Below are 24,706 nucleotides of genomic sequence, written 5' to 3'. Positions count from 1 at the left end.
TTAAACTTTAGATTACACAACCTTGTATCTTATAGAAAGAGGTGCAAATGTTTGACATGGCATAGTGGATTGCTAAAAATGTAATATGCAGTCTAATCTCTCTTAAATTACTACTAAAGGGACTTTTAAAGAAATGGTCTTAGTAGACTGGTGATTCAAATGTAGAACTGGTCACAACGTTGTAGTACAGATTTGACTTGTATATCCTACCTGTAGTTCTCACTAATAAACAAACAAACTAATAAAAACTTTCTAGATTTTTTGGATGGTCTATCTGCAAAAGAACCCTGGTTCAAGTGTTTTGGAACCATTCAAGTTTTTTTTTTGATGGTCTATACATAAAAGAGAACCTCTTTTCCAACTGACATCCACACCCACTTCTTGGACAGTGCTTAACCCACTAAGACCATCTACAAGCTCTCCAGGTGAGATGTCCTTGTTACCACAGGTAACAGGTGTACCCACTATGTTACCACCTGTCCCTCCCAAAAGACGGGTGCAGCCCCAACCGAGATGTCCTGTCCCAGGATTGAACCGGGGTCTCACAGTTAGCAACTAATTGGAACTAGGAGCTCAACTTTGAGGCTGCTACCAGTTGAGCTAAAGGGATATCCCTACACCCACAACTTGGACAGTACTTAACCTACTTAAACCATCTATACTCTCTACAGGTGAGTCCACAGGTGAGACCACAGGTAACAGGTGTACCCACTATGTCACCACCTGTTCAACAGGAAACCAATTTCTTAGCTCGGTCCTTATTTTACATCCCCTCGGTCAAAGCACTTTGCTTTTTTTACAGTGGCTGTGGTGCTAGGGCTGAATACCTCCCATTCTGTATATTGTCCGCCAAGCAAACACACGGCAATCCCTTCCCAAACACTGACATTCTTTAGAAGTGAAAAGTTGCCAACTGTCCCCTGCCCGAAGCGGGGAGTCGGCAGCCTATGTATACAAAGGACTTTGAGAGATCTTGTTAAGAGGCATTCACCACGCTGTTGTCTGTAGGTTTTGTCCGCCAAAAGAACAACAAAGCCACCGGGGTTGATACAACAGAACTTCCAGCTTTCAAAAACTCGACCTGTTGACCTGTATGCTAGGGAATTGTCTAGGATATTATGACCTTGACCTTTTCCTTTATTGGAGTCAGTTATTCCAACTTCCGAAGGTGGTTGAAGATACTCCTGCCTTTGAGTTTGACTGTTATCAGGTTTCTTACCGAGAGCTAACATGGGATCACACACAGTTTTATAAAGAGACCTTTCGCAAGTGATACTGTACATCTATATTACAGTGTCCTCACTGATAATGAAGTTAGGAACACCAAAAGCTTGCCAGAGAACATAATCGAAAGGAGAAAAATTTAATTTCAGACTTATGTTTTTTCAAGACCACCTGTTAGAAGTGAAAGTTTTAAATTGAGGATGAGGGACTTTACCTAGACTGCTATGTCTGCAATCCTATTTAAAAGTACAGTCAAACCTGAAAGACCACCTAGCCAGTGTGACCACTTTTTGGTGGTCCCTTAGGTAAATTTCAGTTTAAGAATCCTGTCTATAGTGACCACCTGTCCACATTGACCAGATTGGTCTTCATAGGCAGTTCTGACTGTATTCCATCCCGGCAGTAACACACACCTCCTTCTCCATTTGGACACCCCTACTTCATAGCAGGGGTGTCAAGGTCATGTACGAAACATGAAAGTGAGCAATTCTGCCCTTGTTGACACACAAGAAACATGCCTGCCCTGCTGACAATGGCACGGCCCATTTCATGGGACAAAATGTGTCCTATGGACCTGGAATGTTGGCATTTAGCTGACCCTTGGCCCAAAGTAACTGAAGAACCTGTTCTTGATGCTAAGAGGTTTCTCTATCAAGCAGGTGTTTGTATAAATGGGTAATCCTGTGAGACTTAAGTAAGGTGTTCCTCTTTAAGATGACAAAGTACATTAGGTCTGGAGTGCTGTCCACATTTGCCACAGCCTCCTTAGTTAACCTTAGCATGCTATGGCACCAAATTTATGTTGGTTTTGGGATTAGGTAGCAGGAAGAAGGTTAAGGTTCTTGACATCTGGACTGTTCTAGGAAGAAATTTAAAGTGGATTGTGGTATGTGGCAGAAGAAGAGACAAGTTGTCTTTAAGGGTTGCCAGTTGAAACAGCAATGGGAATATCAAAGAAACATGTTTTGTACAAAGTGTGATTGAATATGCTAAGAGGTTTCTCTGTCAAGCAAATGTTTGTATAAATGGGTAATCCTGTGAGACTTAAGTAAGGTGTTCCACATTAAGGTGACAAAGTAGGTCTGGAGTGCTGTACACATTAAGGCGCAGTTTACATTACGTTTTTCGCGTCAGCGGTGAAATTTCCCGCTGTCGGGAGGCCGCTGTCGCGACGTCTCTAGACACACCGCCCGGAAATCTGACAGACACCTGCGGTGCTTGCATTTTGCCATCTTGTAGAAAGTATCGGGCGTAAGCATAACAAAAGCAAGAAACAAAATTGTATGATTGTACAACGGTAGACGGCGTCGATCTTCCCGCCCGTATTAAACTACAATGCAAAGCCTTGTTTATGTATAGATATTCCATGCTCATCACTCGTAAATGTGGGGAGGGGGGCACAAGTACGATAAATATATCCGCGGGGAAATGAATGCACGGCACAAAAGTCGCCGCCGATCCCGCGAATCTCTCTCTCTCTATATATACCGGGGATCTAAGTAGACTTACAGTCTGCTAATCAACGCGTGCTTTATGCTAATCGCCGAAACCCTGACTCCCGCTGACGCGAGCCCGACGTATTCTCTTTAGACGGAGTTTGAAGTTGACGGGGACTCCCGCTGTGCTGACGGGCGACGGCTTCGAAGCTGACGGGAGAAAATTTGTTGACAGCGGGACTACGTCGACGGGAATTGTCTTTACACGGGGTTCCCGCTGTCGCCAGTGGCGCCGACGCCAGTGGCGCTGACGCCAAAAGTATAATGTAAAGAGAGCCTAAGGATGTCCCTGTAGCTCAAATGGTAACAGCCTCACAGTTGAGCTCCTGGTTCCAGTTAGTTTGTAACAGTGAGACTCCAGTTCAAATCCAGGGAAGGGCATCTTACTCTTAGTTGGCCTGGTATCCAAACCTGTTATAAAGAAGTTTATTGCAAGTTCATGCCCGTGGGCTAATTGCAGATACATGGTAAAAACATAGGGAAAAACATACATGCGTCAGTAAACTGTATCTGACTTTGTTGTAACAATAGGCTACTGGTACTAAATACAGCTCCCGTGTCTACTCTTCCTATTTGCGGAGAGGAAACTCGGGAGCTATAATAATAGGTTTGGATACAAGGCTAAATCTTGGTTGGGGCTGCACCAGTATTTCGGAAGGGATGTAAGATGGGGGTCCTGCTAGCCCTTCCCCTCAACTCTACTAGTGGTGTACACTTAATGGCCCAAAGCAATATTAGGCCCCAAAATATGGAAATAAAAAAAATTCTGAAATCTTTATGGTAGTGACATTTACTAACACTGTTTAGATCATTTGCGTAATAACTTGAAGTTTATACATTTTAAAACCTCGAAAAAAGGTGCCGTACAATGATCTCCTTAGTTTCACGGGCCTACAAGAACTTCGGCCACGATTTTCAGTGAGTTCTCACATCACAACGACGTCATATTTTTGCATTATGGACGTCGCTATACATTGTGCTAGTGTTGTTTGAATTAATCATGTGTAGAAATGACTAAATAAATTGACTTTCGAAATCCGATTTTTGGGCCCTAATATTGCTTGGGTTTCCTTTAAAGGGTTACTAGCCCTTCCCATCCACTCTAGTAGTGGTGTACACTAAAGTTTACATTTGTGGGTCACAATCCTATGGAGCGCACATTGTGAGAAACAGGTGTATACAGGCTTTAGCACATGACCCAGTGAGCCCCATTAACTCTTAGTGTTAGTTTTCATGGAGGGAAACACATCATGTACACCATGTATGTTGTTGTGACTCTTTTTGCCCCTTGGCATGTGCTCCCGTAGTTCACAGTGTTTACTTAAATCGTTAGAAGGCTCAGCTGGCTATTCAAAAGTACAGAAAAAAAACAGTGAACCTATATGTCCCAAGCCTGCAGTTTCAACAGCAGTCTCTTTTAACAGATGGATGACAAATCATCATGTAATTCAATTTACAATATAATGTATCAATTTTTGCTTATAAACATTCTTCTTCTTTGATATGATTATTATAAGGCAGTATGATTCTTTCTTTCTTGAGATTAGCTGTTAAAGATTAGCTACTTAGAGAGTAAGTAGTAAATGCCTTAACGTTTGCTCAGATTTCATTTTGTGGAAGGAAGAAAATTGAGTGTTTGCCATGGTTTTTAGTTCACGGTTAAAACAAGGGGGTAGGCAGACAAATGACAGAACAAGCATTTTCGTAGTGGTTTTAAACGCGGTGAAGAGGCTACCGCCAAAACATTTAACCAATACGAAAGTTCAACATTTGCAGCAGTTACCTTGTTGCTACAGGTAGATTTATGAGAGCGTTAGATTGTGTTAAGTACAAGTAGGAAATGTCATGATCTGTTCAACCTTGGTTTCTGTAAACACAGGTCACTCAGAATTAGGAAACTCATTTTCCACATGTATATGCCAATGGAACCATGTTGGGAAGTCATTAATTCTGCAAAGCTTTTTATCACAATGACATTTAACATGAAAGGGAATGCTTCCCTGTTTATTAGTGTACATGATTGACATAATTGTGTCTTTATAATGACTTTGTTTTCCTATCAACTATCATTCAGAAATCAGGTTGAACTTCTTCTTACACATCATTTGACTTCTAACTTTTCACCATTTGGTAGCCAAACTAACTATAGAAATTGATTTGCCAAAAATAGTTACTCAAGCAACTGGATAAAATTTTGAAACCGTCAGTCAATTCAGACAGCATCTGCGACTAACGATAGGACAGGAGAACGAGGTTTGATTTGATTGATTTGATTTCCAACATTTTTGTGTCTTTCTAAAGTCAAAGAAAGTAATCTTGTACAGTGTCCAAGTAGCATAAAAAGTAGTGTACATCATAAATCCAGTGGTTAGGTACCATGCCTCTGGACCAAGGGGTCATGAGTTTGAATCCCGGCTGTTGTCACTCACCCAACTTACAGTACTGGACGTTAAAGGAGTCCTAAACTTCAGAAGGCGGGGTCCACTGTTGATTGTACAGTATAATTTGAAAAGAGCTAGGGGATTTCCCTGGTACAATGAACCTGTAAATACTGTACATAACATCTGCCAGTGGAAGAGTACATGTAGCTCAACTGTTCATTGAGTTCACTGAGTTAAACTGGCTTGCGTTCAATTAATTTTTTTCATTTCGCCAGGTTTCCATGATAGAAAATGTGTTGATTTCTAGTCACGATTTGTGAAAGCACACCTTCTGCTACAGTTCATTCTCCACACATTGTATTGTATTCAAATAAGGGTTGCCAATAGAAATGACTATGGGAATTTCTGGGAAGATTTGAAAGGATTTTCAAGTTTACCTTGGGGTCCATTTTACAGGGGTGTTTGTTTCTGCTATAGAAAAAGTTTTGATTTCTAGTCGCATTGTTGTTGTATTGTTTGTAATGAGGGTTGCCAATTGAAATGACTATGAGAATTTCTGGGAAGATTTGAAAGGATTTTCAAGTTTACCTTGGGATCCATTTTACAGGGGTGTTTGTTTCTGCTGCACTCCATTCTCCGCACACACTTGCCGAATCGCCGGATACACCTGAAGTCGTTGGTGTCGCACTTCTGGCACTCCGGCTCGGGGTCGATGTATCTGCAGGCCGAACACGACGTGTGCTGGCACTCGCCCTGGCACGCCTGCTTGGTGTGCGCCATGTCACTGTAGAATAGGACAGAGATACTCAGTATAACTTATCTGTACACTTATATACATAACGTCGCAAGTGTTAGAAGTTTATCCCCTCAGCAAGGCTGTTTGGTGTGGGCCATGTCACTGTAGAATAGGACAAGAACAGGGATTAATTATCAGTCTGGCCACTTTTAAGTTCTATGTTCATGTGTATATCTAGATCTGGTAACAAGTGTAAGGAGCACATCGCCCTGGCACGACTGCTTGGTGTAGGCCATATGATATCACTGTAGAATAGGAGAAGAACAGGGATTAAATCTCAGTCTGGTCACTTTTAAGTTCTCTGTACATGTGTATATCTAGTAACAAGTGTAAGTGGCACTTGGTATGGGCCATATCACTGTAAAATAGGAGAGGAATAGATTAATACTCTGTCTGGTCACTTCTGGTTCTCTGGTAACAGGTAAAAGTTATCTGCACATCTGGTAAGAAGTATTAAGAAGTCGTTTCCCTTGCCAAAGCTGCTTGGTGTGGGCCATATCACTGTAACACTCCGTACATCTGGTCATTATATACTGTGAAATACATTTAGGATAGGAGTTGGCCATAAGTTTTCTGTACATCTGGTTACAAGTTAGAAAGTAAGGCTGAAGAAGAACATTCCTTATCACTGCAAAATAGGATGGAAATAGGAATTGACATTGTTTCAACACTGGACATTTGGAGAATCAAACAAATTTCAAACTCAGATATCCATATAACCCATCGAAGATATACAGAACCTGAGAATAGATACAATATGATATTTGTTTTAAAATGTCATGAGAAACTTCACCGATCTGATAGTCACAGACATTTTGATCAAAACTAAGCAGGAGGTACACTCTGTCAAACTACACTGTAACTACATTGTACATGTTAGAACATAATGCTCAAGAATGACATCCCCTTGGCAAGCCTGCCTGGTATGGACCATGTCACTGCAGAATATGGCAGGAATGGGACGTGAGGAGGATTAGGGGATTACGTGGGAAAACTGCAGCAAATCTGGGATTTGTGAAACCTCCGCAGGTCATCCGCTCATCGTTCTCTTCCCATTAGAACAGCCAATGGCTTGGACCCATCTAGCCTGGGTGCCAGACTGTTTCCAGGGGCTACACATGCCAGCTCCTTGGTTCCAGGGACATGATGCCCCAAAGTAATTTTACCACAAGTTAGCCCCTTCTCTTCCTATTAGAACAACCAATGGCTTGGACCCATCTAGCCTTGATCCAGGCTGTTTCAAGGGTCTACACAGGCCAGCTCCGTGGCTCCAGGGACATGATGCCCCCAAGTAGCCTGGATGCCAGACCTCCAATCTCTAAAATTGTGTGGACAATAGATATTTTAGAGATTGGGGGTCTGGCATCCAGGCTAGCCCCATAAGGAAATTTTACCACAGCCCCCAAGTTAGGCCCTTAGAAACAGCGTAGGCTCCGGAGCTAGACCTAAGAAACAAGTAAAATTTCCTAGGGGGCATGTTGGACTTGAATCCAAAGGGCTGGCCTGTGTAACCCCTAGAAACAGCCTGACATCCAGGCTAGGAGCTGGCCTGTGTAGGCCCTGGAAACAGTCTGACATCCAGGCTAGGAGCTGGCCTGTGTAGGCCCTGGAAACAGTCTGGCATCCAGGCTAGAAGCTGGCCTGTGTAACCCCTAGAAACAGCCTGACATCCAGGCTAGGAGCTGGCCTGTATAGGCCCTGGAAACAGTCTGGCATCCAGGCTAGTCTTGCCTTGGAGCCAATTAGAGCAAAGAACTTTTATCATCACGCAAACTAAGAGGTTTTGAGGAAGCCTCCTTGATTAGAGAGGACTTTTTCCTGTGCCTGATTCAAGCCTGCGCCTGTCCCCATTGTACATTGTACTCTTATCGGTTATCCCCCATTGTGACTGTCCAGTCCACTATTCTCGAGGACGCCACATCCTATCATCCAGCTCATTTGAGTCACAAGTTTACCACCCACAGCCCGCTGCTCCCGCTGACAACATCCCCTCTCTAACTAGACCTGACAGGGCTGCCTGTCTGCTAACAACTGCAGGGTGCTTTGTGTGTGTATCAGAATGTGTCCTTGCCTGTACCATATAGCCAAACTACATGTAGTTGGTATGGGGGAGAATAGGAGCCCCTGTGCATTACTGGCAGGGTTGTCTCCAGCTTTAAATTTTTGTCCATCCCACTCATTGCTTGAGAACCCATGTTTTGATTTTCGTTGTTAAATCTGTCATCTTTAGCTTAGGAGTTTCATGTCACTAACAAAGTTCAGATTTTGGGGTGATTTTTTTTCTGTTCCAACAAGCAAATTAAATCCAGGCACCTAGGCTACCCCTACCAAATTTGGTAACTTAATCAAAGTACAATGTAACTTTTAAAACAGATTGTATACATGTACATTGTATGTGGTATCACTCATAATGCTGTGCGACGTGGAGGCTTGGTGAGAAAAGCAAAACCTGTTATTTGTTATCAAATCAGCCATTGTTGTTCTTGAGGATTTCATGGTTGTTACTAGACATAATATCACCATTATATATAGAGTACTAGCAGGTTGAGAATGACATGTACATTGTATGGTATTAGACATTTTGAGGTCTCTAAATGTTTGTTTCCTTTGATCAAACACCATGAAGAGATTTCCTACAAACCCTGATGTACTGACAACAGCGCTGAGATTAGCAGAAGTAAATCCTGTAATTAATTCTTGCAATCCTGGGATCCTATTGGACATGCTTGTTTGATCTGTAGTGATCACAATGTGTAACCTGGGTACCAGACCTTTTGGATACAGCCATCCTAACCCACAATACTTTCTAACAGATATAAGCCAGCCTTACAACATAAAATGGCATCTCAAGATGGGATAATTGAAGAGAGACTCATTCTGTCATATAACACTAGAGACCACTAATCTGTAGTAATCACTATGTGTAACCTGGATACAAGGCTTTTCCAGATGGAAAAGAGGTTTTGTGTTCGCAGTTTTGCGGTGAACTCAAACTTAAAACCACAGCGAAAATCTGTTCTATTGTGTGAATGTAGAGCCAGTAATGTTTAAAACATTAACTCAAAACCATTGCGAACACCCCATTTTCTCCCTACCGTGAAATTAAATCCCTGCGAACATTTCTGCATTTACAGTACTCTAACAAGACAGGACCTTTAATAGCTACTTCTAATTAGGAAGTAGCTGGGAAGGTTCCAGCTTTGAGCTGAGCCATGCATAGGAAAAATGTATAATGTGTGGGGACAATCGTTATCTGAGATATTTATCTGTTTTTGAAAGCTATATGACACTGTGTATTGGGAACATATGAAAGTTGAGATGAGCCAGTCAATCCGAGCATTATTGCCATGTCTGCTACCAAAGCAACCTACTGTGTGGTCCCTGTACTCTACAGACAGTGGTAACTGTCACTCTGTGTCTTGTCAAATCGGAGGATGTTCTTCCACATTTCAGGTTTTGCTTATTAGCCTGGGTGCCATCCTCCAAAGTAACTGCTCACTCAATCACCTCAATCTTTTCATTTACTACCAGCGAATGAAAAGATTGAGCTAGCGGTTGAAAAACTAGCCTGGAAACCATACCATCTACGGTGCTTGGAGTGATGCCCGACCGCCCAGACAGCCTAGCCCGCTCGGGGGTGGGTTTACGGCCTTGGATTGAATTAGCTCGCCTGTTGTAATCATTTATGATTCTTTCACACAATGTCATCCGTTCTGTAAATCCCTTGCAGCCACCGTGAAGTTAAAGTCCAGTGAAAATGTCCAATTTTTTTACACCATGAAAATTTTGCTACCATGAAGTTGAAGTGAATTACAGTAGTATACTAGGCCTAACCTTCTTCGTCTTTTCATTCTGTAGAGGAAGCTCCAGATTTGACCAATTCTGTCAAAGCCCCTGGCTATGAGATTGGTCCCCTACTGAGGTATTTTAGTGGTAGTGCATGTCCTCTGCTAGGAGCTTGTTGGTGGGAACTTCCCTGGTTCTAATTTTGCAGGACAAATTCAGTTACCATCACTGGTGTGGTCATCCTTTCCCCCAGTGATACTGTAAATGTCTTTAAGTTTGCAAGTATTTGATTTGGCATATAGGGACTCCTAATGGAGAATTCAAAAAAGGTTTTACGCTCGAGGTTGAAACAAGGGGATAGGCAGGCAGAAATCATGACAAGTATTTTCACAGAGATTCTAAGTTCATGGTGAAGATGACACTGTGAACATTAATCCAATGTGAAAATTTCAACATCTACAGTATCAGGAAGAAAACAAGCTGTGCTCAGCTGACAGTAATAACAGTTGATCACCTAATAATGCCCAGCAGCTTTCAAACATGAGCATTGCCTCAATCAATAACCAGTTTAAGCTGACCAGATCTAGAAAGAAAGGAAACATAGTGACTTGGTAAGCAAACTTAGTTTAGACCCTGAGACACCCCATGCAACAAGATCTTAGAATTAGAGGCATGTTACTTCCTTGGCCAAAGGGTTTACCCTCTAGCATGGTGGGTCTGGCATCCAGGCTATCCCCTACTACATGAGGGTGTGCATGGGGGGTCCCGACAACGCTTAAAACAATGAATTCAGAAAATCCCCCTACGCATTATGCTAAAATCAAGGTCGCCCCGCTATGAATTACGTGACTAAGATGGCTTTCCCTATGAATTACGGGAAATAAAAATAGGCTGCCTATGCCCTACAGAAAAGAGCATGCAGGCCCTCCTACATGTAGGATATTGTGGGGTACCGTTACCACTAGTTTGTTGGCAGGAAGTAAAGACCTTTTCATTGGCCAGTCTTTAATTTTGACGGACAAATCCTGTTACAATCATGGTTACCAGTATCCTCTCCCCAGTGCGACCAGGAAGAGAGCAAGCTGTGCACATCAGCTGACACTAATGACAGTTTATTACTGTCCTTCCCGCTTGTCAGAATGAATCAAGCATACTCTACCATTCACCAGCCACCATGAAGCCTTATAAATATACACTTAGATCCTCCTGCATCAAAAAGCTTGCAAGTAAATAGATAACTGAATAGATAAGATAGATAATTACAATCTATTTCATTTAAATTTATCATTTTCGTGTATATTTGTAAATCTAGCAAGGCTGTTTCCAGCTTTAAATTTTTCTGTCCCACTCATTGTTTGGGAGCCTAATGTTGTTAGTTTTTGTTTTTAAATCTGTCATTTTAAGCTAACAAAAATACATTTTCATCAGTTTCATGTCAAGAAATTCAGCTTTCTTTAGCCTGGATACCAGACCCCTAATCTCGAAATATCAATCATATTTTAGATATTGAAGGTCTGGCATCCTGGCTAGATTTCCTAGAAGCAAATTTCCATCCCAGAACAGTCCTGAACTCTAGAGCCTCTAACAGTTAAAGATACATTTATCTTGTTTCTTTTCTTCCTTGCCTCATTAATTTCTCATCTCTGACACATGTCCTTGGTGACAGGGATATCAGGTATCAAAAATGCCTCCCTACAGGTGTGACCTTTGACCCGACATTATATACTGTGAAATTCAGATTGGCTTCACACATGTCATGATAAATGGTGCTCATTTTTATCCACCGAATTTCAAGTCATCTCTTGGAAAGAGTAGTTTCTGTTTTGTAACATTGTACTGTATATGGAGACCTGAAATATAAAGACAATATTACTGCCATGTATTATAATGTTGATATTCACCTTTATAAGTTTATTTGATAACTTGGTATGGAAGTAACAAGTACATTTTGTACAGTGATTCTTCATTAGAGATACAGATTACAAAAATACTGTGTAGACCATATACTGGCAATACTGGTACAGTGTAGTCTCTACCAGACTAACTAAGCTGGCTATAGAGAGAATATTTGCCAGGGTTTCATTTGCAGGCTCCGTGATTTTCACCATGGACTGACTCTACTGGCTAATTATTCCTTTTTCTGCCAATTTCTACAATCCATACACCCGTAGGAGAGCCTGGTGGAGGCTAAGTATGGTGTATGATTTTAGTTTACGTATTCCTCCCTCTTAATTTCAACGTTGACACATACATGTAGATGTAGATCATCATTATCATATCTAGATGTAACGTTAGATGTAGATGACCACCAAAGTTCTTGACAGTTGGTATCTTTTGCATGCTTAAGATCTGCCTTTACCAGCCTAGCTTCAATACAAGTGATAACCACCCTGTCAGCTATGGTCCAACAATCACAGGTCAGAGGGACATATTCTTGCATATGTGTCAAGTTATCGGATGCTTCAGGTCGATTTTATATTGAAGTAACCTTTTATTGGGGTTGATATTTTTCAATATTCAGTTGTCAGACCAATGGGGTTATTGGGTCAAATAGATGTCAGCGAAGCCGGAAAATTGATTCAACATGCAGCACGCTGTATGCACCCAGTGACTTCCCAGAGCTAAACATCAAAACTATATGTGTAGAGATGTACCAATAGCTCAACTGGTCTATGTGAACAGGTGGTCACTATAGACAGGATTCTTATAATGCTTCTGTCAATGGGAAATTTTTTCTAAGTTGTTGTTTTTCACCTTGTACCTAGTGGCACATAGGTCATCAAGTTTCCTTGCTGTTTCTGTAGCAGGGTATATTTTTACTGGAAGGGGTTGCTAGCCCCAGGGAGGGGGAGGGGCATCAAAGTATTGGAGTTCTGGACTTGTTAGCAACCAGTCAGTTGCTACTCTGCCAACAAAACTGAGCACTGTTACTATTGTTGGCAAAATAGCGAAGTTGGAAGCTGGAGTGTTACACTGAAGGGCGGTTATACCAGCTACACACATACAGATACAGACCAAAGCTACAACTGTAAGGCCCACTTAACATTGACCTTTTCGCAACAATGGTACTGGCGACAGCGGGAACCCCGTGTAAAGAGTGCCCTGCCAGATTTGCGGGTGGTGTGTCTAAAGACGTCGCAACAGTGGTGTCCTGACAGTGGGAAATAGCCGTTGCCGCAAAAAGATGGGTGTAAAGTGGACCTAAGAAGGCTGTGCTCCAGGCTAGCAGCAAGAGGGACCCAGGATCAGAAGTGTCCATCCCACCTGCTCCTATTTAGCACATGAAGAATAGCTGAGACACCCCATGGGGATAGGTTATTCATGCCAGGCTCTGTTCCCTGTTAGTTGAGAGAGCCACCATGAAAATGTGCTTATCCCTCTGATGTCAGGGCAACACTGGGCTTTGGGGTGGGCGGCACAGAAGGACACAGACTTTTAACCTTCTCCCTGCTGCCTACCCCCACAACCAATACAAATTTGGTGCTAAATGGCTACATTAAAAGAATGTTCAATCAGGCCATGGCTTATACGTTAGGGGAGAGTATGGGAGCCCCTTGTAAACTAACTAGAATGGCACCCAGGCTAGGCTTGACCTTGTTGATGGTTCTCAAAGAATCCTACCTGACTGTAGACTCTACTCTACTCTACTCTACTCTACTCAAACAAGAGTTCATCGATGAACAAACTCAGGTGTTAGATCCTATGTCTTCAACTTTTGCTCTCAAGAGTCATTCTGTTATGACTGTGAAGCCATTGGCTTGTACGTTAAGTTGTATGTACCCTTCCATGACACAAGAAATTCAAACTCTAGGTCATAAAGTGAGGACTGCTGTTACAGTCATGTTTGACCTTGCTGACCTCTTGACCTTGACCAATTGCAAATCAAAATGCACACAGTATAGTAGGAGTACCACTCTATAGAGAATACTAGGGGACATGTGTCTCTATGTGTCTTTTAAAGTTGGCCAAGATTAATTGTGAAAATGTATGTCTCATGTATTGTGAAAAAAACAAGACTTGAAGACGATATACAAAGAAGCTGGATGTGACGTTTTCTATCGATGGCAAACTCCTCTGCTGGGGACAGTTGTCATTCAAAGCCAGCACTGTATGTTTATAGTGTTCGATTTTCATCTCAACTTCAACTTAATTTCAGTTCTAGTAAGTTCAGGAAACCTTGTCTTATACTACAGATGTACTCTTGATCAGAATGAGCTGAATACATAACCCTCTCCTCTTACCCTGAACAACAGTGCAGGAGAAGATGTATGGGCCAGGCTTGTGACAGGACGTCCAGGGGGCAGGCTTACCCTGTCAGCACACATTTCCTGCTTCAGCAAACTCCTGTGGCCATGAAATGGACATTTTCTAGCAAATGATAGAGAAGCACTTTCTGTGGACCTGGGTTCAAATCTCTCATTCTTTCTGAGAAAAAAGTTAAACCCAGCAATTCTCAAATACAGAATAGACACTGACTTACTTTTCACATGGCATGGAAAAAGCATTTTCTAGAAGCAGAAAATGATAGATAAGCATTTTTCTGAGGCCCTGGGTTCAAATCTCTCATTCTTTCAGAGAAAAAAAGTCAAACCAAGCAAATCTGCAGACCGTCTTTGACATACATGTAGAATAGCCACTGACTTATTTTCACCCCAGTCTGCCCAGATAAGATATATCTTTTCTAGCAAATGATGAAGCAGCACTTCCTGGAGCCCTGGGTTCAAATCTCTCATTCTTCCAGAGAAAAAAAGTCAAACCAAGGAAATTTGCAAGACCTTCTTTGACATACATGTAGAATAGCCACTGACTTATTTTTCACCCCAGATGATCATGAAATGGACATTTTCTGGCAAATGATAGAAAAGCACTTTCTGAGGCACAGGGTCCAAATCTCTCATTCTTTCAGAGCAAAAAAAGTTGAACGCAGCAAGTTCACAATCATTCTTTAGACACAGAAAAGACATTTACTTTTTTTTTGACATGAAATAACTGATGATAGCATTTTCTAGCAAATGATAGATCTGCTCTTTCTGAGGCCCTGGGTTTGAATCTCTATGGATCAAACTAGTGGCATTCTTCATGCACGATTCAAGTTACTTTCAGTAACAAGACCTAACCCCTAATACATCAAAAAGCCGCATTGGCTACAATACCTATCAATTCAGCAGAGATTCTAACAGAGCGATTGGAAGAATTGACACTTGAGAGGTTTTTGGTTTGTACAGAAAAATAATATATTCAGACTATCAATTCAGTGTTTATATTGTATGTTTTGTGGTTACGAAGGCTCAAAATAGCACCAGCCATTTATGCTTCGCTTACCCTTGTGTCAAACACATCCCTCCTCCATTGTTTCAACAGTGTAGAATAACAGACATTTTTGTCTGAACTTAAGCTTGTATTCAGCACGACGACTTTTTATGTGCTTTTAACAACGTTGCTCCAGGTCAAACGTACCATACTGCACAATGCGGCGGCAAAGAATAGCCTCTCAGCACAACATAATAGAGCCCAGTGGGGTAAATAGGTGGAAAGAAACCCTTTTTTCAGCTCCATCATTGAGAATTTCTTTCCCTCCTTTGACAACTTTGTTAGGGTATTGTGCGAGAGAAGGTGGGCCCGTAGCCCCACCGTGCCCCCGCACTTTGTCACGGAGAAAAGCAGCCTCTCAAAACAGATGAGGGCTTCCACGCAAACAACAAAGGACATAGAGAAAGCTTAAAGAGCATTTTCCGTGTGCAATACCTTCTCTAACGTTCCTTTCAAGCGAAGAAAGAGTCCAGACAGAACACACATGGAGTTTTTGGTTCATAACATGTCGGGGGGGAGACTTCTTTCACCCGACATTATTAACGTTCGAGTTCACAACTGACAGCTCCATTTTTCACCGCACATGTGCCAAAATCAGACCCGCCCCGTCCCAGACAAACCCCCGCAACAATTCCGCAAAAGGTGACAGAAGTGAAAGGTGCTACGCAAGGTCCTTTTCTTGTGAAAGGTGCTACGCAAGGTCCTTTTCTTGCCATGTGATTCAGCTCGCCTGAAGACAGATCCGGCCCATAAAGTTCAGGTAGAACAAACCAGGCCATTGAGGCACTGTCAGTTCCACACATGTTGGGCATGATAAAAAGGTACCCCGCTGGGTGGCCTAGCTCTGACTATACCCCACATTGCTTGTTCCTTCCTCCATTCTTGTCTGCATGAAGCATCCTTACATATATTTCTTCTCCAACAAAAGAATAGGAGTGGCGCCAGTGTGATAATTGGTCCACTGACATCTTCATCTGATTTGAAGTGATATTTTTAGCAAAGCAGACCCAGCCCTGGCACCACTATAGAATATTCATGTTCCTTTTAAAGCCATGTATTATAGAATCTGACCGATCAATACGTTAGTAGGGGACTTCGCACGGCTTGCTTCTTGCTTCTTCAGTGCAATAAATATGAAAAATACAATGTGAAAATCAGTTGCTAATCTCAATCTGAATGGAGATTTTTAGATTCAGAATTGGCGGCAAAATTCTACAGTACATGTATGTACCTTATGATACCATGGGAATACAAGACCAGGTTTCAGATACAAGTGTGCATGGGTGTATAACTTGGTATCTTACCATTTAAAATCGATCAACGATGTAACATCAAACCATACGACGTTTACGTTTACATTTAGCGTGCAAGGATTAGCATAACTGTAGGATACTTGTCAACAGACTTTCGAATTCATATAATGATTATGAAGTCCACTTCATGAAGTCCATTGTACAATGGTTTTATGGCCCCACAGATGGCTTTTTAATGATGTAGAGTCACCTTCCTTTGTCCCCTCGAGTTTGTAAAATAGTTAGCAGCTATTTGCTATTTCATGGCTGATTAGCAGCAGAAGTTTACAGTACTGTGGACTTGTGGAGCAAAGCTCGAAAAGCTGCTGCCTTTTTTTGTCTACTAGTTTACTTGTCGTTCGTTATTTCTTGGCTTATTGCAGAGATATAAAAGGCACTGGTCAAGAAAGTCTTTGTAAACCTCATGTTATCATGAAAGGATTGCGGGAAAATATTATTTCAACGGAGGCACTGAAATATAAGCCTGAAGTCAAGAGCGGACTAAAGCTAAGAAGGCTGGACTACAGGCTACTGAAATGTCTCTGTAAATACATGTAGAGTACTCTATTAGCCTATATAGATATACATGAGGGTCTGCATGCCCTTTTTCGTTAAGCGTTACGAGTGATTTTATATTCACCATTAATCGTTACCGGCCACCCTGAATTTACCGTTAAGCGTTATCGGTATATTAATCGTGAAGTGTTAATGGTCGTTTTACTTCCTCGTTAAGCGTTATTTGTCATCCTGAATTCAACGTTAAGCATTATTTGTCATCCTGAATTCAACGTTAAGCGTTATTGAGTAATTCCTCGTTACGCAGGAAATAGCGTTTCAGTGAGTCAAGGTTTCAAAAATTTTCTTTTTGTGCTTGGCAAAAAACGCGAGCCGTGGCGAAGCCACATTGCACTACCACTAGCTACTTGAAAAAGCATCATGCTTCACCTCAATTGAGGATGCCTGCTTTACCTTTTTTTACAGGGCCTGGAAAGTCGGACCCATAGAGCCTGCTAAGGAGGCTACTTGTGTATATTGTTAGTCACTCCTGCATGGTCTGGTGTTTTCAGTGCACAGATGTTGCCCTGTCCCCAGACAGCCCCACCAGGGTGCAGTCTAAATAGATGGGCACTCCCACCAAGGCCTCAGCACCATGAAATTACCCACAATATCCACATTCTTCAGCAGGGGAAGCCTCTCGGATCCAAACAGGAAGGAGAAGGGAAGTGGGATGGGGTAGAACTGTGGGACGTCCTCAGGTTTTCACCACATGAGGGGGGATAAGTTGTTAAAGTCTACTGGTTTGTACATTTATGATCTTGTGAGAGGTGGGCGAAAATTGTACGTTTGTACTCTGTACCACAATATAAGTTTGTGGGTGCTGATTTTTCAAATACAGGCAATATTCACTGACTGACTGAGATGATAAGTGTAGCTATGTTTACTGGTTTGTACATTTTATGGTCTTGCGAGAGGTGGGCGAAAATTGTATATTCGTACTCTGTACCACAATATCAGCTCGTGAAAGAGCCACCTACACAATTCATCACTTCACTGAGATGAGAATCAAATTGAACAAGTCTATTGCTTTGTACATTTATGAAATCTCCAAGCAGATCCTTGGGGCAATATCGTGATGGTTTCTGACTGGGTCCAGGATCTGACTGCACTTATGAGCTCATTATCTCACAAGAGTAGAGGAGAGGGAAAAGTTATTACCTTCATCTAGAAGGTTATGTTTTCGTTTGTACATTAACTCTAAGACTGCAAAATCAGCTTGCGAGAGAGCCACTTACTAATAGGCAAACACACTTTTCACTGCACTGAGATGAGAAATTGCCAGGTATACTTGATTGTACATTAATGGTCATTTGTGACCTAGCCTGTGTTACCCAATCTTTCACTGCCAGGGGCTGATAGGGCCTTCTAGGGGCCTGACCAGTGGAAGAGCTGCCAGAAGCTTGATTTATTTGTGAGCTTTCAGGAAAAAAATATAAGAATCTTTCTTTAAAATTAAAGTTTGAAATACCATCACGTTATTACTCACAGGAAACCCACTGGTATACATTTACAAACACAGGCAATTCTCATTGAAATGAAGAAAAAATGGCAGATTGAGTTTGAGGGAAATGAAGAAATGAAAGACCTTTTCCCTCTGAAATATCACAACATCAGCCTCAAGAGAGAAACTCTTGCTTTTGTAAACACTGAACACTTCTAACTGAAATGATTTGTCAGGGAACCACATATAGGCTCCTGTGTTTCAACACAAGCAGCAGCATTCTTCAAGATCCAGGGAGGGCAAGGCTTTTAGCCAAGGGTTGAAACAAAAAGGACACGACTCCCACAAAATGCCGCCGGTGGTAGTGAACTATGCTCTTTTATGGCACTGCTGAAGTAGCCTCTGTTCTAGTAGGGCAGGTATGCGAGGTGTGAAAATGGGAACCTTTTAACTCTTGTCCCAAGTCCGGTAAACATTTGTTGAGCCTTTCAAAGGGAAAAGCTAAATAGGTCTCGCTGACTCTTCGGCCAAGTATGCCCACATTCTTCGGCAACAGGTAAAACGGTTCCGTTTGTTTTTCCACCCGAAACTCTTTAACACGTGAGAGGTGTGGTATGAGGTGACGTCCATCCCCTTTCTGGTCTGTACACACCTTGGCGTTGTTGCTCTCATTTATGTAAAACGTTCGTTCCTGGCATGCAACATTCCTTCTCACGGTATGCGGCCCTGAAAGCACACGCACCTTCACTGTGATGCTAAGCACTTGAGACTCAGTCACCTGTGAAATATAATGGCTCAACTTGACAACGATAACATCGAGTATCCTTGTCGCATTTCATGCTTTCTTAATGAAGGTATTCAGTGAAATGTCAGAGGTGACCTTAATGTGCTGAGAGATTTGTAAGACATTACGTTGTATGGAAGCCCCTTTGATTTTAAACCTTGTGGGTAGCCTGAGTGTCATCATAGTTAGTTCCAGGGCTCCCTTTAGCCTCCACCAGGCCTTCCTATGGGGGTATGGATCCTAGAATTCGGCCAAAAAAGGGAATAATTGGCCAGTAGAGTCAGTCCACGGCAAGGTGTATATTTCCCCTTCACTTGTAAATGAAAACCTCTGGTGGCCAAACTTCCCAAATATTCTCCCTATAGCTGGCGTAGTTAGTCTGGTAGAGACTAGGCTTCCATACTCTCTGGAACTCACTAGGATGACACTCTAGGCTAGTTGTATGGGACCAGTTTTACAGTAATTTTGTAACTTTCTGGACTTGCGTGCCTTGGTGTCATTTCGCCAGTGAGTTTGTTGTGACTGCCTATATTGTAACCAATGTTTGTTGTGAGGCAAAAGTTAATTCTCTTTCATGCATGCCAGCAATACTCAACAAACATCACCTTGATGTTTACAGGTAAATATACAAGGTAACGTTAGCTTGCAGGATGTGCACTTGAGATAATAACATGACAGACTTTAGAATATCAACCAACTCTAACAGCATTTTTGTTCCAAAAACTAGAAAATTCTGGTGATTTTTTGCATCTTTGAGAGTAAAGGAAAAAGTATATCTCTTAAAATGTACCTGACATATGGGTAAAGTCATAAATATTGCAATTATACAATAAACATGACCTTTCTACTGTAGTTTTGTAACTTTCTTGTGTTTTGTCTTGGTCTCAACCTGTCAGTAAATTTGTTACTGCAGGACTTAATCAAATATTGGGCTTAAATCAACCATTCTCCACTGCAAAGGGAACTTGCGACAACTTACTACAAGCACAAGCTATATAAGTCAATACCAAGGAAGCACATGTACTGTATACTGTAAATTCAGAAATGTTTGCAGTGTTTTAATGTTTGTGGTTTTCGTGGTGAAGTCTTCAGCGTGAACTTAAAACCACTGCGAAACTTTTTGCCCACCTATGACTGTAGCGCTACTATTGTTTTAAATGCGAAATTAAGACCACCGCGAACACTCCATTTTCTCCCTAATGCGAAATAAAATTAAACCACAACTTAAATGCATTTACAGTATTCTATGGAAACCATTTAGCACGCTCTACAACATGCTGCAAGGGCTTAACTCTATCAACTTACTGTAGAAGTAAATGTCTTGTCAATCTGTACACTCTTGATTATACAAATTTGCTGATACTTATCAAGAGGTCCCAAATATTGACCCATCCAGAGTGCCACACAAGCACTAATAGTTTACAATCATCTTATTTTGCTCCGAGGTATACTGGATGTTTTTATGACTTCAAGGGTGTGAATGGGGAATACAGCACTCTAAATTGTACTGTTGAGTAACAGTAATTGATAGGATCTACACCTAACTTTCAGGCTTCAATGAAACCCTTACACACCCCATGACACCTGTTATGCATACGTTTGTACCTTCTACATGTCCAGATATAGCAGTCAATCTTTAGGGCAGTGGGGTAGCCTATTGCAGGGCTTTCTCCAGCATTAAACTCTTTACCATCCCTCTCAATATTTGAGAGCCAATGTTTTAGTTTTCGTTGTTAAATCTGTCATTTTAAGCCTACAAAAATCCATTTTTATCAATATCATATCATGAAGTTTCCATTTTTGGGACGGACAGGGTGAAATTTCTTTCTGTCCTAACAAGCAAATTTCCGTCCTGAGACAGAAGGACCGGTCTTGGAGTCGGAGACAGCGCTGGCCTATTGTCATTAACATATGATCCTTCAACACTGAAAAACAACATTTCAAGACCCAATAAAAGTCTGTCTATCTTGGCGCCAGCGTTTGGCCCTATCACCTCTTGGTCGACCACATACCTGAAGCCAGACAATTGCTTACACCGCCACATACGATAAGGGCAGACCACAACCTGGAATGTCCACTATTGTTCACTGGCCGCAGTATTTTTCCAGCGGGCAGTTTAAACGTTGGGAGGACGTCCCTACATGGCGCCAGGACTGCCACCGAAGAAGTGGGGAAAGGCGTTTGTCCAACAAACATGTCTGTAGACTCGGGGTCGAGGCGCCTAGAAGACTATCTGTATGTACTCTGCGGTGCCACCATCTTAATCTTAGTGTCCGGCGCTGCGATAGGCAGTGCGGGAAAGACGGAATCAATCACTTTAGAGGAACTATAAAAATACAAGTGTTTTCCAAGCCTTCAGCTAAGTCTGTCTTCCCTTTTACCAACCACAAATGTTGCCCCAGTGACAACATTATATACATGTACCTGTACAGGTGACCACCTCTACATAAGGACCACCATGCCAATTTGACCACTTTTTGGTGGTCCCTTGGATAATTTTCCCCAGAAACAAGCATTTATACAGTGATGACCACCTGTCCACATAGACCAGGTTTTATCGGTCCCCAGAGTGGTCTTCTTGGACAGTTGTGACGGTACCGTGCACACATGCACCAAAAACCTTGCGAATTCTGTAAGATCTGGTCTAAAAGACCTACCAGGCAAGAAAATGGCTCACTCTGACCAAAGTTGACTGTAGAATGAATAGGCTAAAGCCAAACGCGGTTGAGGTATTGAAAAGAGACTGTTCAAAGTCTTAAAGGTTTCCAGGCTACTTTATGTACTTTAACTCCAGGTGAGGCTTGTGGCGTACTTGTACAAGGTGAGACCTGTGGTTTGGGCAGGTGATAACAAGGTCAGAAGGTCAACCTGGTCCAGATATTCAAACCTGATCGGCCAAACAAATTTTATCACTTGTTTGATAGACCGCCTCCTTTTTATTTTCAAGCAGACATAGGAAAGAAAAGTTTATTAATCAAGGTATTTTTAATGCTATTTGAGTAATTGTATTTCTGAGACGATGAAAGAAACTTGGCAGCTATAATTGGTTTTTGCAGTCTGTCATGACCATGTGTTGATAGGACTTTGATCATTTGAGCTGTTTTTTACTTAAAAAGACCTTGGCTTGTATGTTTTTTGTGCTGAGATATGCTGACAATCACTCAAAGAGAAAAACTGCTACAGTCATTCTTTCTTGGCTTTACATAACAGATATTGACAACTTGTGCATTCAACTTCTTCAAACAATACTGAGCAATTGTTTGACTGGAAAGTTTTTCATGTAAGAAAAACTGTGCAGACAAATCCCTCAGAACCAAAACTGTAGCCGTCAATCTTTCTACTTTCCTGTCCAAAACACTCCACACCGTTTGGACCACAGAAACCGTAGACATCGAGGTGACCACGTGTTGATACGACCAACGTTCGCGGCGCCAGGTGCCGTCCCCCGGAAGTCGCTAATCACACCACATTTCCTCGCCCTTTCTGTTGGCCAAACACGGGGCCTATTGAAACTGTTTGCTCTGCCACAAAGATTACATGGGCCCGGGTGATAACCCACCGTCCACAGGAAGGTGTGTTTACCTGTGGTTCTGTCAGGTAATGGTATTCAAGGAGAGAACGCATGGAATGGGGTAAACAGATTCCTTAGTTAGTAGGGCCCTCTTCCATTTGATGGTGATCGCTGAACGACTGTTGAGCGAGCAAAATTGGATTTGTGATTTTAGTGATTTTTCTTTGTATGAAGGAGCCTGAAATATGTAGAGTAGCGTACTTGGCTGTATAGTTATAATGCAATGTTAATCTATAACACTCAACATGTACAAGTAGCATAGAGCATCAAGTTTGTACTATTCCACTGGGATTCTGGGAAGATGACTTACTGCATAAATCAGCACTGTCTTGTAAACTACATTGTACACACACACACAGTTTCGACCCCAAGAGCTAGTGATCACTTCTGCTTAATTAAGGACCACCTGGCAACTATGGCCATTTTTTGATGAGGTGGTCCCTTAGAATAAGTTACATTTTTTTTCCTCCACTGGCACTGACGGAAGCATTGAGAATCCAGTCTACTTCATTTTTGAGGTTACTATGGACTGGTCAATATAGGCTGGACTGCTAGTTTCTAGTTATTCTAGTATGCAAAGTATATGTGCAGTATAGCTGGAGCCCAGCGTATACAAATGAAATGAAAAATCCCAATCGGTATGTAATATTGTGCCGCCTACACTTTAGAACATTCCTGTTTTGTAACTGTAGCTAACATTAAAGAGATTTTAGCATTTTCCTACACCTGAAATAGAAGGGGTATTAATGCTAAGATGAAAAGTTGACATCTTTACACACCTGTCCAGTCTTATCGTCCAGGACAAGAGCCGTAATCTTATTACAGATAAACTTGTTAGACTTTCGAGATTAGGACGGTAGGTTTGTCAATAGAAGCATTCCCTTGTTGCTTTCAGTGCTTTCGCCAGATTTCTACCAGGGGGACTTTGAAGTAGTATTTAAGAAGTCAGTTCTATCCCTCTTGTAATGTACAGTCAAACCTATACAAGTGACCACCTCTACATAAGGACCACTTGGCCATTGTGACTACTTTTTGGTGGTCCCTTAGATAATTTTTCCCTTTGACACAAGCATTGAGAATCATGTCTTTAGCGACCACCTGTCCACATAGACCAGATTTTATTGGTCCCTAGTGGCCTTCTTGCACAGTTTTGACAGTAGTTAAATTCCTGCTTGTTCACGTCACAGTTTGTATTCCTTTTTTTCAATGCATGTTTGCATGTTTAGTCACGATTTGCCTCGTCCGGAATGCTGTTTTGATTGGTGGAAGACTCGAGCCAGTCCTGTTCACACATTGGTTGCTACGGGAGGGCACTACCGGTCGTTAGAATGTGAAGAACGCAGAAACAACCCGTCAGACCAACCTGCCTTGCATTCTCAACCGTCAGTCAATGCCAAGCTGTCTATCTGTCCAAATGAAACTAGATAGTAAGACTAACAGTCCAACACTGGGTTTTCAGGACGTTTCAATTGAGATTCTTTTAAAAATAAGGGTGAATATCTCTATGTCGCCGGGCTAGCGGGCACAGCAACTCTAACATGTCAGCTCACAGTTGACAAGAGCCGAATTCCACTGGCCAAACAGGAAGGCCATGTAGCCCCATTAAGTAACCGGTTTACATTAATTGCTTCCTATCAAGGGGTTGGGGAAGTAATTAGTGACTCTAAGGAGCGCCGGCGGTGTGGCAAGAGTAACGCATCCGGCCATCCTGTCAGCACAAGAGGTCAAGAACCGAGCGCTGACCTTTATCAAACTGTGAGAAAATGTTTATTTTAGCACAAGGAATGGTCCAAATTCTAGTAATAGGGATGACTCCACCGATTTTTTACAAACTTGAAAGTACAGATGAGATACCAAAGACTGTTGAAGAGAAGAAATCGTATTTATTAATTCATCTTTTCATCTATCTATCAACAGAGGAAAAATATCAATTATTGGAAGCAAAGGCTATAAAATCTTGTCACTTTGAAACAAACATCTCTTAACCTTTAGCACACTGAAGTAGCCATTTGGCACCCTGTTCTCTATTGGTTACAGAGTTAGGCAGCAGGGAGAAGGTTAAAGTAA

At 41.9% G+C, this 24,706-nt stretch overlaps 1 protein-coding gene across 1 annotated transcript in view; it reads right to left on the bottom strand.

Annotated features, from left to right (window-relative positions):
* The window catches only part of LOC136427224 (cysteine-rich motor neuron 1 protein-like), a 56,990-nt gene that overhangs the window by 11,920 nt on the left and 20,364 nt on the right, over positions 1–24,706 (bottom strand). The window contains exon 3 of the mRNA XM_066416005.1: positions 5,690–5,885. Within this exon, the coding sequence (XP_066272102.1) occupies positions 5,690–5,885 (196 nt within the window). The remainder of the gene's footprint in view (positions 1–5,689; positions 5,886–24,706) is intronic.

Source organism: Branchiostoma lanceolatum, chromosome 2, assembly GCF_035083965.1.
Source record: "Branchiostoma lanceolatum isolate klBraLanc5 chromosome 2, klBraLanc5.hap2, whole genome shotgun sequence".
Lineage (NCBI taxonomy): Eukaryota > Metazoa > Chordata > Leptocardii > Amphioxiformes > Branchiostomatidae > Branchiostoma > Branchiostoma lanceolatum.
This window is presented reverse-complemented; position numbering and strand designations above follow the sequence as displayed.